Source organism: Taudactylus pleione, unplaced genomic scaffold (genome assembly GCF_031769625.1).
Source record: "Taudactylus pleione unplaced genomic scaffold, aTauple2 ptg000246l, whole genome shotgun sequence".
Lineage (NCBI taxonomy): Eukaryota > Metazoa > Chordata > Amphibia > Anura > Myobatrachidae > Taudactylus > Taudactylus pleione.
In genome coordinates this window covers 841,782-859,524 of record NW_028284648.1, presented here as the reverse complement: position 1 = coordinate 859,524, position 17,743 = coordinate 841,782, and the positions used below count along the sequence as shown (strand labels likewise).

The 17,743-nt window shown below is 44.8% G+C and overlaps 1 protein-coding gene across 1 annotated transcript in view; it reads left to right on the top strand.

Annotated features, from left to right (window-relative positions):
* SCHIP1 (schwannomin interacting protein 1) overlaps nucleotides 1-17,743 on the top strand; it is a 475,035-nt gene that overhangs the window by 81,254 nt on the left and 376,038 nt on the right. Inside the window, exons 2-3 of the mRNA XM_088479823.1 lie at nucleotides 7,742-7,806; nucleotides 9,942-10,022. Coding sequence (XP_088335949.1) covers nucleotides 7,742-7,806; nucleotides 9,942-10,022 — 146 coding nt within the window. The remainder of the gene's footprint in view (nucleotides 1-7,741; nucleotides 7,807-9,941; nucleotides 10,023-17,743) is intronic.

Genomic DNA, 17,743 nt, shown 5'->3' with positions numbered 1-17,743 from the left:
CTGTTTTTAAATAGTTTTATCTAAATAATATTTTTAACCAATTTAAAAGTAACTCAGCATTTTTTAATTCAAACTGTAAACACTACTGTCTTCAAAGGTCGCCATTCACTGGTCATATTCAAAGTTCATTGTCCAGTTTAAAAAAAAATAAAGTTCAAATGTTTACTTGTGCAAACTGCCCTGACCAAGTGCAAATAGGCTTTAACAGGCTTGTGCATTATTGAACTAGTTCAAACAAGGTCGAACCAGTTTCATTTTGTTAATTTTTTTTTTTTTTTAAATCAATCTAAAACTGTTGTTAAAAAGTGTTAAAATTAAAATTGGGTGACATTTTGGATGCTCTCTGACATGGGATTGGGTTTGCAATCCCGGCGCTGATAATGCCGGCGGGCAGAATCCCGACAGCAGAATCACGATGGTGAAAATCCTGACGCATGCAGGTAAATATTCTAACCCTTCCCCTAACTCACCCCTCCCGCGTCCAAACCTAACCTTCCACTTCGGCAGCCGTACCCTAACCATGCCTCCTCCCTACCTCAGAGCCTAAACCTATCCCTAAGCTTCCCCATAACCCTAATACTCACCATCAAGATCGCAGGCATCGGGATTCTAACTGCCGGCATTGTGTTCACCAAAATGCTGACTACTTCCCCTGAAATGTGTCTCCCATGACTTCACATTGACTACACATGAGCCATCTCCTATATCAGCGAGGAGGCTCACAACCAGTAAGTTTTGGTGCATATACAAACATGGCCAGCTTTATAAATTTAGCTGCACATTGAGCACTAATCAATGCTTCATGTTCAATGATGCAAAACTGAAATTAGTATAGATTTTCTGACGACTGTACATTTAAATTATTCAAATATTTACTATCTCTTATTGTAGTTTTTGTTCTTACAGTCTTCATTTATAATGTCTTTTGATGTTTAAATGAATGATGTAATCCAGTGAATAGTCAGAATTTATTTGTTGTCGAAAGCTCTGTGCATTGTGAACACTGAGCAAAATACATGTACTTTATGCTAAACAGTGTATATACTGTAACTCAAAACTAGGAATACAATAATAACTATTGTCTTTATATTAGCTATGACTTTATTTCTGACCTGTATTTTTTGTCTCCCATTAGCAACACAAATGGTCAGGGCTGTCTTTACAACAATAATATCACAAACAAGGTGTAGTACTTAAACACTAACCGAATATTAACAGATACTAGGTGGTAAATTTACTAAAGTGAGAGTTTTTAGAAGTGAGTTTTGGAACAGATGTTGCCCATAGCAACCAATCAGAATTTAGCTATTATCTTCTAGAAGGTGCTAGTTAAATGGTAAGTAGAATCTGATTGGTTGCTATGGGCGTGACGTCATGAAGTCAGAAAGAAGGAGCCGCGCCTCGTGACGAGGACTGAGGAGCAGCCAGAACAGAAGAAGGAGGTAAGTGTAATAAAAGACGTAGGTGACCTCCTGCACACCATAGCAGATTTAAAAAAACTTTGTCCGGCATGAATGCCGCTGTAGTAGTAGGAGGAGGAGAGGGAGGGCGGTCCTCGAAAAAAACGACATTCTCCAATAGAGAACTCCTGAGGGGGGGGCATGGTATTTAAGGGACTACACCTCAAATGTTATTAGAGTTACCAAGTTGAAATTTGGCATGGATGGGTAGTACTGTCGCTCGGTGCTGCATGTTAAATTTCAGGGCAAAAAAATAAAATATTAGGATTTGGGAGTAATTTGAAATTCTACTGTCAGTGTTTTCTGACACTCTCAATTAGGACCACTTTTCTGCTGTTCTCTATGGGACATACTTGGGAAGGCATAAGTCAGGGTACAGGGCGAATTTAGACTTGGGGTTTGTTTTATAAGGTAGCTATTGTTCCAGAGTAGGTGCTTTGGGGTTCAGGTAATTGAGAAAGTTACAGTTTTTAAACTAATACCTCACAATTGTGCCATTATACAGATAGGAAGCTTCAACTTGTTGCACAGCCTCAGTAGGTGCCTCCAACAGGGGGGTGTAGTCAAAGTGGCTTAACTTGGGTGCACCAAGATGACTGTCCTTTGCAGACGGTAGCGGGGGTGGGACTCGGGGGATGGAAGCGGGCATTAGCTGCGGCTGGGACCCGGGGAAAGTAGCGGATGTTAGCTGCGGCATTGCGGGCTGTAGGACCCAGAGAAGGTATCGGGCGTTAGTGGCAGCGGGGCGAGCGTTACCAGTGGTGCAGGCTGCAGGCCCCAGAGGACGTAGTGGGCGTTAGATGCAGGCTTGGATCAGGAAGATTTGTGATGCCTGCATCTGTGTATAAATAAAACACAGAAGCACAGACAGGATCAGTGAGATCCGTCTGTGCTTCTGTGTTTAAAAAAAATTAAAACCTGTGTATAAAAAGAACAACCAGCCCCAGGCTTTGGAGACCCAGTATTGGTTGTGCTAAATACAGGGGACAAACAATATAGGGGTCCCCCGTATGAAGCGCAACCAGCACCGGGCTTTTCAGAACCAGTCCTGGTTGCCAAAATACAGGGGGCAAAGGACTTAAAGGGCCCACTGTATTAAGCGTAACCTGCAATGAGCTCTGAACCGGTCCTGGTTCTGGAAATAGAGGGAAAAAATGTGTAGGGCCCCCCTGTGTTATCCAGAACCAGCACCTGACTTTTTGTAGCGGGGAGGGAAATGCCACAGCCAGGGGCGCCCTTTCACCGGGTCCCCCAGCCAAAGCATCACCCCTGACCGCTAGTCAGCCCTGGCCGGGGATCCCTGGGGACCCCCCCCCCAATAAAAAGGTTCCCCTCTCCAGGGCACTCCAGGCCAAGGCTATTAGCTGGGGCTATCCCCGGCACCCGTGGGCGGTGGGCGCCGAGTTGATTGTGTAGTGTGGTGCATTTGTTGATAAAAATATTGTCTTTTGATGTGGAACTGCAGGACTTAGCAAGCCTCCCCCGCATGCTGGAACTTGGAGAACCACAAGTACCAGCATGCGGGGCATTACGGGCACGCTGGTACCTGTAGTTCCACTGCAAAATAAATATTTTTTTAAAAGATTCACATCGTTGACAGTAAAAGTTTATTAACAGATACATACACACACTATCTCACATACTCACCTATGTATCCCTGTAGCCCATCGGTCCTCTTCTCCAGTGGAATCCACAGGGTAACTATAAAAAAAAATCCATACTCACCTCCTTCTATACGTGAATCATGTCCTCTTCGTTCCAAAGTAGGCAATCCAGGGTCTTGGCAAACATTAGTACTGTACTCTAAAGACAGTACTACCCGAATAACGGCTCCACAGCGGGATTTCACTACAGAAATCCCAGTGCTTAGAGCTCATTGGCTGAGAGAGGCAAGTCTTCCGCCTTGTAGCCAATGAACGGTTCCCACCATTGACTTCAATGGTGAGGACCACAAAGTAACTTAAGGTTACTTCCGCAGTGTTCTCCCCAGGCTGTTTTCTGCGGGTGCATCACCCAGCAGAAGCAGACCACCGCCCGGCACTTCCCCCCGCCGCACTCCCGTTCACCCTCCGCCTCCTGGTGTGGAACGCTGGCCCCTGAAGTGACTAGAGGCTAAAGAAGCCTCCGATCACTTCAGAGGCAAGCGTTCCCAGTGATGCACCTCGCGGGTGACGTCATGACGTCACCCGCGACGTGAAGAGCTTACCCTGCATGCCTGCTAGATCCAGTCACAGCGAGGCAGCGGGAGTGGGAGCACTGCCGAGCATGTTCAGGTAAGTTCTGGGCTGGGGCCAGTCTGGGGGCACTGCATATGGGTCCAGTCTGGGGGCACTGCATATGGGGCCAGTCTGGGGGCACTGCATATGGGGCCAGTCTGGGGTCACTGCATATGGGACTAGTCTGGGGCACTGCATATGGGGTCAGTCTGGGGGCACTGCATATGGGGCCAGTCTGGGGGCACTGCATATTTCAAGTTTAAATCATTATAAGGTCAGGGCTTAAAACATTTTATTATTGCGAAGGCCCCACCCGGCTATTTCTTGATACCACCCAGCTGGAAACATTTTCTGGGGAGAACGCTGCTTCCGTGCTAATTTCAAAAATGGCCTTAGTACCATTTTTTAAATGAAAAAAATGGCCATACAAGCCAATCATGGCTAATGATATCATCGCCCCGCCCCCTCGGCTGGTTTATATAAGCCAACGCGAGGCAATGGCAGTCCGACGGCGGGGAGGCAGTAGAGAAGAGCTGCCGAAGAAAGAAGACACCAGGGAAGCCCTGGATGGGTGGCGCCCTCAAGGTGAAGACGTTGTGGAAGTCCTGGGGCACGCGGCAGCCATGTGAAAGACCTTAAAGGCTGCCACCCCCCAGGTGAAGGTGCAGGAAAATAAACTACTACAACAATCTGTGTTCTTGTTTTATTTTGATATTTCTTTTACAGGGGTACTATAGGTACCAGCGGGCCCTTAATCCCCCGCTTGCTGGTACTTGTGGTTCTCCAATTACCAGCATATGGGGGGGCTTACTGGTACCTGTAGTCCTACTGCAAAAGAGATGCTAAGTTGTGTTGCTGAAAAGTGTATAGCGACCAGTTTGTCGCTCTGACCCTTTCCGATGGCACTGTGTCTAGCGCTTCTGTGGAGTGCCATACGTTCCTTAAAGGATCTATCAGTCTTGCCTATACAAGGGCATATAATTACATAGACTACAAAAGTAGAATTGCATGTTAAGTGATGCTTGATGAGAAATGTGTTTCCCGTATGTGGGTGATTAAATGAAGTACCACTTGTCATATACCTGCATGTGAGGCAGTTAGGACACTTGAAGCATCCAGGCTTTTTACTTAAAAACTGACCTTCTGAGACTTTTCTAGTAGTTACATCTGCCTTATCTAAGATGTTGCTTAAATTATGATCTCTAGTGTTGCAAGGCATGATCCTGTGTTCTTTCAATGATGCTAATTCAGGGTCGTTTCCAATTTACGGCCACAGTTTATTGACCTGATTTTTTATCACCCTACTAGCACTATTAAAATTATTGATCTAGGGAAGTTTTGTTTTTTAGTTTCCTTTACCTTGTTAGAAGCTAACAGTTGTAATCTAGGTATTTGAAGTACTTTGTAACGTATCTTTAGTCATTCAGGGAGTGAATAACCTCTCTGTACACATTTTTTAATCATAATTTCTAGTTGATCTTTAGCTTCTATGTTATTATTAGTAATGCGTCTGACCCTTAAAAACTGAGAATACGGAAGTCCCTCGCAATTGATGATTCCTAATAAAGTTGTAGTGTCCTTTAGGAATGTAGTTTCTTGTTGAACACAAGGTTGTAAAAAACCATCACAATATACTGCAATTTTTTTAAATAGCGACCCCTTGGCAGAAAATGACAGGTCTTCCAGGTGGTTGTACCGTGGATTGATCTATTTTCGGTAGTGTGTATAGTAGCGGTGTGATGGGGTATGATGTGATAAGTGCTTCCTTTGTTTTGAAGGGGATTATTCCATTCTCAAAATCTAGTTGGAGCATGCTATCCAATTCTTTTTTATATTTATACTTGGGTCCCATGGTACAGTAGTTTAATACAGGTTTTAGAACCTGCCAATTGTTTATATATTTCTTCTTTGTAATCCTCTGTATTTTGCACTGTTATTGAACCCCCTTGTCTGAGGGGCGAATAACTAAGCTGCATACACACTAGACGATTTTTTTGAACAATTTGGCCGATTCTGACGCATTGGAACGACAAATCATTCACAAATCGCCAAGTGTGTATGCACTATGCGTGCTCCCGTGGCGTTGTCCCTTGCATATTCAGGTCGTCCCCACGTACAGCTCAATCTGTCAATCTCATTAATGATTCCCCGCAAAGCGCGCAGTGTATACGCACTACCGAACGACCAGGCGATAGTTAACGATCTAACCACCAAATGATGCAAGATATATTGTTTTGTCGCTTGCACAGTATGTATGCACTAGATTGTTTGTTCAGGAGTTCAAAGGAAATCTAGACGACCATCGCATCGTTTTCAAGTCGTCAAGTATGTACCCAGCTTTAGTCTGAGTAATTGCTCATGTTCCTATATATGTAAAAGTGTGTATTAGAGAAAAAAAATATTGTGTTTATCTAATTAAAAACAAAAGCCTTAGAACATCAGTACCACTGACGACGTGGTACAACTTGTGTCCCTCCATTTTTATTTTGTGTAGCTTATGCATGGGTATTAAAAGGTTTGTTTTAGTAAACCTTCCCATTCCGTCTCCACTCGGGCTTATATGTCAGTGTTTATATTTGATGTGTACTCTCATTTCCCGCACTTTTTATTGGTAATCACTCTAAGTGGCTTACACAGTCTTGTCTCATTTCAGATCATTCCTATTTTCAAATGACCTTATTTCTTTGTTATGCAATGACAATGCTGATATGTTATATGTTTTATTCATGTATTTTATTTATTTCAATAAAAATATATTACAAAAATAAAGCTTTATTAACGGACTTGTTTCACTGTGGTTCAACTTCACCAGAGACCTCCAGTGATGGCTACCATTACAAATATTTGGCTATAGCCACCTCCAGACCTATATTAAATAGGAATAAACAATTTCCAACATTTATAGTAGTTATCGCCAGAGCAACCTTTTCCCCACTTAATAAATATGTTTCATTGTTTATGTGGTTTGTCCAACCAGGAAATATATACCTATTATACTTCCCTGCCAGCTAAAGCCAAAACAGGCACTTATGTAGTTTAAAACATTTACTTCATACTGTATTTCATAAAACTATTCAACATATTGAGCGGGTCTACACTGTGGGCTTAGCTCTCAGTGGGAGAGTGAGGGATGACGGATCGCCTGGATCACAAAATTGACTCTTGTACTCTCTGATGGATGATTACTATTAGAGTTTATAGAGAGAAGGGGGGAGGGTTCTAATAATATAAAAGCAGAATTATGCGGGAGTAAATCCTTCCCCTTTAAGCAAGATTTGTGTTAGAATAAAAAGCAATATTCTTTTCTGATTTTACTTCATTAAAACTGAGCTCCTTTGGAAAAATATTCAGGCTGCAGGCATTACGGAGTTCAAGAAGACAGCATTTATCTTCCTCTGGCTGCCAGTCATATCCCATTGTCACTCAGATGTTCCAAAGGGACTCAGGATATCTTGATGTATGCAGACATACTAATATGAAAAGAATGATTTGAATGGTGTTAGAAAAATCCACTTGTCAAACGTCTCTGTTTATAAATCCTGCACTCTCTCTTTTTTGAAGCACAAATGGATAAGCCACAAAGAATTAATGTAAAGAGAGAGAGTTTAAGAAGTAATCATAGGAACACTGGTCTAAATGAGTATATATGTAATAATTCCGGTGATGAGGACTATACAGCCAAGGTCTATGGATAAATGTGCTGAAATCCATTCATTCTGGTCTGCCAGTAAACGGGTTATAGAGCAAAAGGCAAAGCAGCATATTAGCTATTGACAAGGTCAATCCTGTGAAATAATCAACATTGATATCTACGTATCTCAGCTTTTGTCTACTCTACATGCACTTCTATTCCCGCCTGTCTATGTTGTACCCTTTATGTTCTTGCCTTCATATATTCAGTAGCTCGACATTCTCTGTATGCATAAATGTATATAATATTCTGCATATCACTAAAATAAAGGTCAGTTCTCAAATTCAAAAAAGTGAAGACAAGAGACGTTTGTTCATGAAATACTAATGAATCTAACGGCGGCACTTCACATCCATCTTTCTCTCATATCACAGGAAGAAGTCGGAAGGCGTCAGCGTTCTTTTGAGAAACTCAAGGATGGGGGCAGTTTGCTTGAAAGGTGAAAATTATCTTTTTTCTAAACCAAGAACTTGCTTCCTTTTGCCAAGAAATATTTCTGCTCTTCAATTTGTTAGACTTCACAATGGGCTCCATTTAATAAAGACACAATTTGCTAGCAGTATAATTATTTTAGTATCACTACATCTTGCAGTGATACTTTTATTACGCCGGTATTTACCATCGCACACCTGTCCGGCAAGGTCCTCTATTTTGCTCCTGGTAACCTGATACTGCCAGGTTACCATGCTTGCATGTGTATAGTGCTTTAACCCGATGGGGAAGCCAGAATACATTTTCTGGGTCCCCATTGCCGGAAACGTACATGGGCCTGCACCACAAATGCCTTAGAAATATGGAGTAAATATTTCTACATAAACAGTGGTAATTTGAGCCTACCACTGTTTACTAAATATTGGGTTGCTGTCAATGGAGCCCAATATGTACTAATCTTTGTCCAAACATTGTTCCAACACTGGTCAACTATGATCCATCCCTTTGTAAGTTTACTAATATTACCTTCACATTGCATTCAGAAACATGGGAATGTTGGACCTTATTGTGTTTGTTTTCAGGGTCCTTCTGGGGACAATAGGGGGGTCCAGGTAAAACAGCCACACATCCAAGATATGGTGACTACACCCCTTAAGCTGCACAGCATTTACAGGCCCATGTTTTCAGAAAGGGATGTGGCCACGTCCACTTATTAATGGAGAATGGAAAGTCTGTTGGCAGCCCCAGTTCTTTTAATAGTTGTATATTGTTTCCAGTAGCTAAGAGGCTTAATAGACAATCTGAGAGTGGCTGTTTTATATGTCATGCTAACAATATGAACGATTTCCCCTTGTAAACAAGTACAGTACTCAGGGCCAAAACTAGGGGTGTGTGACCAGTGCGGCAGCACCATCACCACCCCATAGCCCCTGCTTGTGCTGCAGTGTGCCTGAAATAGCATCCTGCAGCCAGTATCCCTGCGGCAGTGCTGCTTGTAGTGGTTCCATGCCACCTTTCCAGCAATGACCGGGAAGCTCCCGAAAATGGCGCTCCTGGCCCCCTGCAAGAGAGGGCAAGTCTCCCAGACTAGCCGCCACCCCCAAGCATCCCTACATCCCTCCCCACCCCCCACTTACCTATATAAAGTGGGCGGCCCCGAAGGGGGCAATGACGTGATTTGTGCTGAATCGCGTCATCATAGCACCACCCTCTGTCTTATAATGCCAGATTTTTTAGCACTGTATAACGGGGGGGGGGGGGGAGGCACAATCACTCATTTGCGCTATCATGCTCCCCGCACTGCCTACCATTAAGCGCCATGCTCCCTGAAGTACTGACCTGGCTGCCCCCACCTGGAGGGCAGCCAGAAATTCAGCATGTACGCTACAAGCAGGCACCCTGCTATTATTCCAGCTGCCCAGAGCCTCTTGAAGATGTTCCGGGCACTGTAGCAGTCAGGTGCTGGCGACTCCACCCCCTAATGGCCGACACAGGGCACTCAGAGTCCTTGTTACAGCTTTGACATTACTGGCTCCTGTTTATTCCTATTTTTTATTTTATTTTCCAATCAAATTAAGATGGAGAGAATTAATTGATGTTTATTCTGCTATTAATTATCTCCTTTTTGCAATTGCAATATAACTTCATCTGTGGGAAAATTACAGCTTTGACATTACTGGCTCCTTCCGGGAGGAAGCAGCGAGATCGGCAGAACAGGGGGCGTGGCCGGTAAAACGTCATTTTGGCCCCGCCTCACTACACAATGCCGTAAAAACAGGCATTGTGAAGCAGGGGGCGGGGCCAAAATTACACAATTCAGCGTGAATCGCAACAGCGCCCCCCCCGCTGCGGGGGGTTTAACAGGTATTGGCGGGGGGGTCGGGGGATCGGCAGCAGGCGGTAGGCTTGCCTGCCTTTCCGGGGGGGGACGGGAGCTGCAACCGTTTATCAGGAGGCTCCCGTCCGAATCGGGAGGGTAGGCAACCCTGATTTGCACTCCTTACACTGCAGCATGGTTTGTACAGGTATACAGTTACTTGCTCTATCCTACTCTATTCCCAAATCTGAATCAGGCCCTAAAATTTGTCCTAAATGTCTGCACCAATGAAAATGTAATTTGTCCTACTTTGTATGTTTCTGCAGCCACCAGGATGAAATTGATGTTGATAATAACACTGAGAAATATCTTGGATGCCAGCAACCACTGGAATCAAAAGCAAAAATGTAAGTGAATTCTGCTTATAAATTGTAAATCTTTATGTAGAACGGAAATGAAAAAAAGAGAGACTGGCTCATATGAGCATATTACAAGTCTATGACAGCATAAAACAATAGAAATACTTATTTTACATTTTATTTGCCATAACATGACTAACTACTGGATTGTAAAAGTAAAAACTGTGCTGCTATATAGTTTGTATTTAACCTCTTCTGCAGTCCTATCTTGTTTGCCCTTATATAAACGTCTTGGGGAGGAATTTAATAAAGTGCTGACTTAAGCTGGGTACAAACCTTTACGGTCACTCTTTTGATGCAATGGTTCAATTGACTTCACTCCCAATTTGAAGTCCCGACCACAGTGCCGATACACCTACACAATCATACTGCCGATCTTCAATCCCCAACTGCCAAATATAAAAAGAAAATGATTGTAGCACCCACAGAGGCAGTGTGGCTGCTGGTGTAGAATAACAAGAAAGGTAGAAGGCGCATACACACTGCACATTTGGTTCGATCTCGTCTGGTCGAATCGGATGAATATTAATCAGAACATAAGATGCGATCCATCCATCCGACCAGTTTTCTTCCAACAAAACATGATCGAAGGTACGTGCACACTCTTGTGATATTGCATGAACGATTCAAAATCGAAATCGAAATAACAGTCCAACGATTGTATAGATGTGTACCCAGCTTTAGTGGTGATATCAAAACTGCCAAGCTTTGCTGACAAATTTAATGTCCAAAACTTCCGGATTTACTTTCCTTTGGTTTAGAGATTTCAAATCGTTTATTGGTAGTTTAGTGGGGTACCTGAACATCCAGTTAAGTCCCCACATCTAAGTGGCATTGACTCAACCTGATACTCCCGGACGTTGGGTACCAAGGTTACAAAAAAAAAAAAACCTTTGCCCCCTTTATTAATTTAAAGTTTTTTACTCCAGTACCCGCAGTCAGGGGTCCCAAGATGTGTGTATTCTGCAATGAGCATTTTGTTTGTATTTGAAAAAAAATAGGATAGTATTTTGAGGCAGTATTGGAAGTCGTATTAGAAAACACTAAAATCACACTTAATTAAATTCTCCCTTTGATCTTCTGCCAGTGGCTTGCATTCTCGTGACTGACAGCAAGGCGGCGCTGTCCTTGTCCATTAGAACAGTATTACGAAATTCCCTTTCCCTCTCACGTCTGAACTAATAATTAATCTTACCTATATAATTCAGAAAATCAACTTCTACTTGCAGGTAAAATAAGTGCAACAGGATTTTTGTAGACAGGAAAATGCAAACGAATTATCAGTGGCTGTTTGGCAGCATCCTTAGCAAGGAGTGTTTTGACTGGTGAACCTAATCTGATAGAAGCTGTGGAAGGCTGTATGGAGTCCCTTGGTGTCCAATAAATCAATATCTGAGGTAGAATAGGAGTCCACAGATTGTTGTTGATAGTGAGGTGCTTTGCAGCTTAAATGTTGCAAAAGATGAAGAAACAAGTTAAAAAAAAACAAATTCAACTGGTGGAATTAACTGTGAAATGTGAATGAGCAAGGGAGGAGAAAGGAGAATGATGGCAGAAAGAGAGAGAAGGAAAACTAATAGTCAGACATAAAATTAAAAGTAAAAAAGCAAAAGGCAATGCAAAAAGATTATAATGGAGAAATGGATAGGGAAACCAGAGACAAAATTTCTGATAACATATCTGGACAAAATAAAAATTAAATTTACAAAAACAAATATTAAATAAACAAAATATTTTACAGTAAATTGGCTAGAGGAATAAAGACTATGCAACAATAATAAGCTTAAAGGTATAAAAGAAATACTGTAGCATTTAATTGGGTGGGTTTCCCAAGTATAAAGGAGGGGCTAAGCTATTGAGGTATAATAATTTATGCTCCCTTCTGTTTTGGCTTATTTATTTTTGCTTATTTTTTATTTTATTTTACAATTTTTCACTTTTTCAAGTTTTATTTATTTTTTCCATCCTGCAATAAAGCTCGAGGACGGCACTATTTGGCACCCTTGGTCATCTGAGCAGGAACAGCAGTATTATGCAATAAATTAGTAGGGAACCCTGGTTTCAGGAAAGCTCACGGTTGCCGACAAATCAGTGATAATTATAAAACAGCTGGGCTCAAAAGATAATTTAAACAGCTCTATTGTTAAGACTCTTGGAGCCCAGAAGAGATGGTCAGGCAGTCTTTCAATAGGTCTCCTTTTAGACTGAAACTTATAATGCTGATCAGGGTTCAGATACACATGAATTTTAATATTCTTATGTTTATATAGGCAAAGACCCTGGGTGTTTATTTTAATATATTTTACATTAATGAGAGATGATCCGGTTCGGTTCTCAGAGAACCAAACCCACCCGAATTTACCACATCCGAATCAGATCTGAGCCAGGACTGAGATCTCTCTGCCAATTCGGGACTCCAAAATGAGCGTTGGATACTGACGGGTTTTGGATTGTTTTTGGGGGCGTGACGCCCCCTTTGATTGTGCACCTGCGTAGGGGGCATCCACGTCTGCTGTTGCTATTTTACACATGGTTTAGGGTTTTTTCTTTGCTGTTTATTAACTACTACCACTTTTGAGCAATGATATTCCACACACTATTCTTAGTAAATTTCTGTGTTGGATTGTTTTCTATTGAAAGTATTTGCAAGTTAGCTTGAATGGTTATTGCTAATACATTACTAATTTGCAAAACATTTTTAAACAGAAATTACTGCCGTGTGTCTATACCGCTGCTTTGTCGCTTAGTTTAATCAGCCAGCCATTGGCCTATGTTGGTGAACAATATTGTGAGGTGGTTAAAATTGACTGTAATGAATATTATTAAGGTTAATAATACTATAGGAGCAAATATAGGGCCTGATTCAGAGCCGGACGCAATTAGCGCTCGCTCGTCCAGAAAATAGGGGTGGCTATTCAAATGAACCGTTCGCTGTTTGCGGTCTGTTCACGCCTCTAGGTCTGAACGAGCGAACAAAACTTGCGGTCATTTTTTGAAAAAATGCGCCCCCTGGCCGCTCGCATCCTACGTCATGTCCGCTATTTATTAGAATAATCGAGTACATCGACCAGCGTATGAACTGCTCGCAGTTCTAGCTATAAAATAACCCAGTGACGTGGTCAATGACGCTGCTGTATTAATTATGCACACCCTTAAAACGCCCGTTTTGACCTTTAAGCACGCCTGCGTTCGGATCTCCACTCCCCGTTTTCAAGCACCTTCCCCTGTTACCACCCACATACGCCTCCTCCTGTCACTCATATTAGCAGGCATTCGCTATTTAGCGAACAAACGATTTTCGGCCGCACTGACTGGTTCGCGCATGCTTATTACGATCCGTATGCATGCGCAGTTGGGCAAACATCGCTCGGAGCGAACAAGCGGCCGCTTACGAGCGGCTCTGAATCAGGCCCATAGGCCCAAATTATGTGATTTTAGCTGGATTTATAATTTTTGGGAGAAAATACAGATCCAAAACTAAAACCAAAACCTGGGAGGTCGGTTTTGGCAAAACCAAAAACAGACGATGAATGGGGGTTGGGGGTTGGCGCACATCTCTAGTATTTAGTGATGTTTTGTGTATTTTGAATATTGATAGGTAAAAGTATGTTGTAACATTATTTTTGCTTAGAGGGGTTTATTGTCACAACATCTCAGCAAGCCACATGAGTTGTCCCATTGTGTTTGGTAACTTTTTTGATGTAAAAGCTAAGCTATTCCTAATCGGTGCAACTGTCACTCTGCCTCTTGCCAGGGCTGCCATCAGAAATTATTGGGCCCAGGACTACCAAAATAGGCAGCCCCCCCCCCCCCCCACAACCCTGGACACTTAGCTTAGTTACCACACTCTTCTTATTATTCCGTTCTAGCTGCTCCCCAGTCCTCACATGCTGCGACTCCTCGGGGAGAGACAGTGGCTGGCAGGAGAGATAGGTGACTGGTAGATATAGTGTGAGATGGAGAGGTAGTGGGTGACAGGAGAGGGTGATGGGAAGAGTTGTGATGTGGAGGATGACGGGGAGAGACAGTGGCTGGCAGGAGAGATAGGTGACTGGTAGAGATAGTGTGAGATGGAGAGGTAGTGGGTGACAGGAGAGGGTGACAGGAAGAGGTGTAATGTGGAGGATGACGGGGAGAGACAGTGACTGGCAGGAGAGATGGGTGACTTGTAGAGATAGTGCGAGATGGAGAGGTAGTGGGTGACAGGAGAGGGTGACGTGAAGAGGTGTGATGTGGAGGATGACGGGGAGAGACAGTGGCTGGCAGGAGAGATAGGTGACTGGTAGAGATAGTGGGAGATGGAGAAGTAGTGGGTGACAGGAGAGGGTGACGGGGAGAGACAGAGGGTGACGGGGAGAGGGTGATACCTTGTAGAAAGCAGAGGGTGACGGGATAGAGAGGGTGATGGGGAGATAGTGATGCAGGGGAGAGGCAGAGGGTGATGGGGAGAGGCAGTGGGTGATGCCAGTGATAAGGTGACAGGGAGAGGCAGTGGGTGACGCCAAGGATAGTGTCAAGGAGAGGTAGTTGGTGATGTCGGCGATAGGGTGACAGGCAGTGGGTGACAGGGAGAGGCAGTGGGTGACGCCAGGTAGAGGGAGAAAAGGAGAGGCAGTGGGTGATGCCAGGTAGAGGGTGAAAGGCAGTGGGTGACAGGTAGAGGATAATGGGGAGAGGCAGTGGGTGATATATAGGGGGGCACTGGGCTTGATGGAAAGAGGGCAGTGAGATGGTGGTGGGAGGGGGGGAACACTAGGCTGGAGAAGGGGTAAACTAGGCTGAATGATGGCAGGACACTGTGACTGGACTGGCTGGGGTTCTTGCTGAGGGGCAGTTAGATGGTGGCAGTGGTCTGGTTGGGGAGGGAAGGGGGTAGACACTGGGATGGGCAGTCAGTGAGATGGTGGGGGACACTGGGCTGGATGGGGGGTCACTGGACAGGATGAGAAGATGGATCACTGTGACTGGACTGTTTGCATAGTATCTGTGCCAAATAGAATTGCACACGGTACATGTGCTGGGGTTTTGGAATTGCAGAGAGAACAGAGCAATGATCTGCAACACAAAACATGTCATCTGTAGAACTGCTTTTCCACATCTTTTGTTTTGCAGCTCATTGGACTCTCTCTCTCTCTGCAATTCCAAAATCCCGTTACTTGTACTACTGTATATGCAATTCTAATAAATTTGGTACAGGCACAGCATGTGAATATGAAATAAAAAATACACCTGACCTTACCGATATGGAGGTTTCTCTGCGATGGGGTACCTATGAAGAAATTTGATACTCCCTGGGCAGATGGTGTCTTCACTCGGTATTCACTATTCATGTAGGAAATCCCATTGTCCGGAAAATGTATGTTTGTCTAGGAATATAACTAAAATCATAAAAAAAAAGGTTCAACCAGGCTTGGCACTTGTGTTCCCTACAGCCTCCTGCTCGTGTGTCACTCCAGCCTCCTGCTCCATGTCCCATCTATGCCCATGTCTTTCCAGCTACATACTCCATGTCATCTTCAGCCTCCTGCTCCCTGTGTCTTTCCAGCCTCCTGTCCCCATCTTTCAAGCCACCTGCCCCATTGTCTTTCCAGCCTTCCACCCCCTTGTCTTTCAAGCCTCCTGCCCCGTCTTTCAAGCTACCTACTCCCGTCTTTCAAGTCACCTGCCCCCTTGTCTTTCCAGCCTTCTACCCCCTTTCCACCCCCTTGTCTTTCAAGCCACCTGCCCCCCTTTCAACCCCCTTGTCTTTCTAGCAGGGGTGTAGCATGTAGCCATGGCGCCCGGAGCATGTGAGCTCTACCCCACCCCCCCAAGTGTGCCAGGTGCCCGGTAGGGGGCATGTCCAGCATGTGCCCCCTCACACATATCCCCCCACATACACAGCTCTTCCCCCTTACTCAGCTCTCCTCCCCTCAAACACACACAACGCTACCCCCTCACTCAGACCCCCCCACAGCTTTCCTCCTCACTCAGCTTACCTCCCCTTACACAGCCCTCCCCCACTCACTCAGCCTCAACTCACACACACAGTGCTCCCCCTCATTCAAATCATCTCCCCTCACTCAGAACACCCCCACAGCTCTCCATCTCCCTCAGCTCTCCTCCCCTCACACAGCTTTCCCCACTCACTCAGCCATCCCCTCACACACACAGCTTTCCACACTCACTGAGATCCCTCCATACAGCTCACTCTCCCTCCTCATTCAGATCCTTCATTCACACACACACAGATCCCCCCCTCACAAAGATATCCCCTCCTCACACACTCATACACAAACAGCTCTTCACCTTAACATTGTTCCATCCCCTCCCTTTACATACACAGTAGCCCACCTTACTCAGATCTCCTCCCCCCTCTCACTGTTGCAGGGCACGGGCATCAGCCATCAGATGGCGGCGCATCACCTGCAACTAAGTAGAGCCATAAGCATATTATTATTATTATTATTATCATTTATTTATATGGCTCCACAAGTGTTCCGCAGCACCTTACATAGTACATAGAACTAATAAGTGAACAAGAAATAAGTAACTTACAGTACATTACAGTGCAGAACAAGGACACGATTTATATACATTGCTGCAATAGCGATTAAAGCACTCAAAATAAGCAGCCGGGAGTTGGCAGTCACGTTAGGTGCCCTTATGGGGAATAAAGAGTAGAAGAAAATGTAAAGAGAAGCACATGAGGGAAGAGGTCCCTGCTTGTGAGAGCTAACATTCTAAAGCATACAAAGAGATCTCTGCCTCCATACTAGGGGCGGGGTGTGGGGTGGAGCCACAAGCGCTGCTCTGCCCACACCATGTTTCCTGTCAGGAGGCACTGATCTTTTATATACTTCAGGCTCTGCTCAGCACCAGGTAATCCACCCCCGTCTGATGGCTGATCTCCGGCACCCTGGATGGAGCAGGCACCTGGAGCAGGAGCTCTACTGGAACCACCCTCGCTACTCCCTTGCTTTCTAGCCTCCTGCCCCCTCTTTCAAGCCACCTGCCCCCTTGCCTTTCCAGCCAACCGCCCCCTTGTTTTTCAAGCCTCCTGCCCCATCTTTCAAGTCACCTGCCCCCTTGTCGTTCCAGCATTCTGCCCCCTTTTCACCCTCTTGTCTTTCAAGTCACCTGCCCCTTTCCACCTCCTTGTCTTTCAAGCCACCTGAACCCTTTCCACCCCCTTGTCTTTCTAGCCTCCTGCCCCGTCTTTCAAGCCACCTGCCCCCTTGCCTTTCCAGCCATCCGCCCCCTTGTCTTTCAAGCCTCTGCCCCCATCTTTCAAGCCACCTGCCCCCTTGTCTTTCCAGCCTTCTGCCCCTTTCCACCCCCTAGTCTTTCAATCCACCTGCCCCCTTTCCACCTCCATTTTTCCAGCCTTCTGCCACCTTTCCACCCCCTTGTCTTTCAAGCCATCTGCCCATTTTCCATGTCCTTGTCTTTCCAGCCTATGTCCTCCTCTCTTACCAATTACATGATCCTCTGTTAGCTCGTCCGGGTCTCCAACATGGCTGGCGCGGCTCCTCTCTTCGGCAGGGAGCGCGACATGATGTCACGAGGTCAGCATCGTGCTCCCAGCAGTCCTTCAGGTAGCAGGAGCTGTGTAACAGCAGGAACTGCCACTGTGCCGCCAAGCAAGACCATAGAGCGGCAGTTCCTGCTGTGACAGTTAATAATGGTGATGGATGTACGGCGTGGGTCAGGCTGGCGGTGGTACTAAG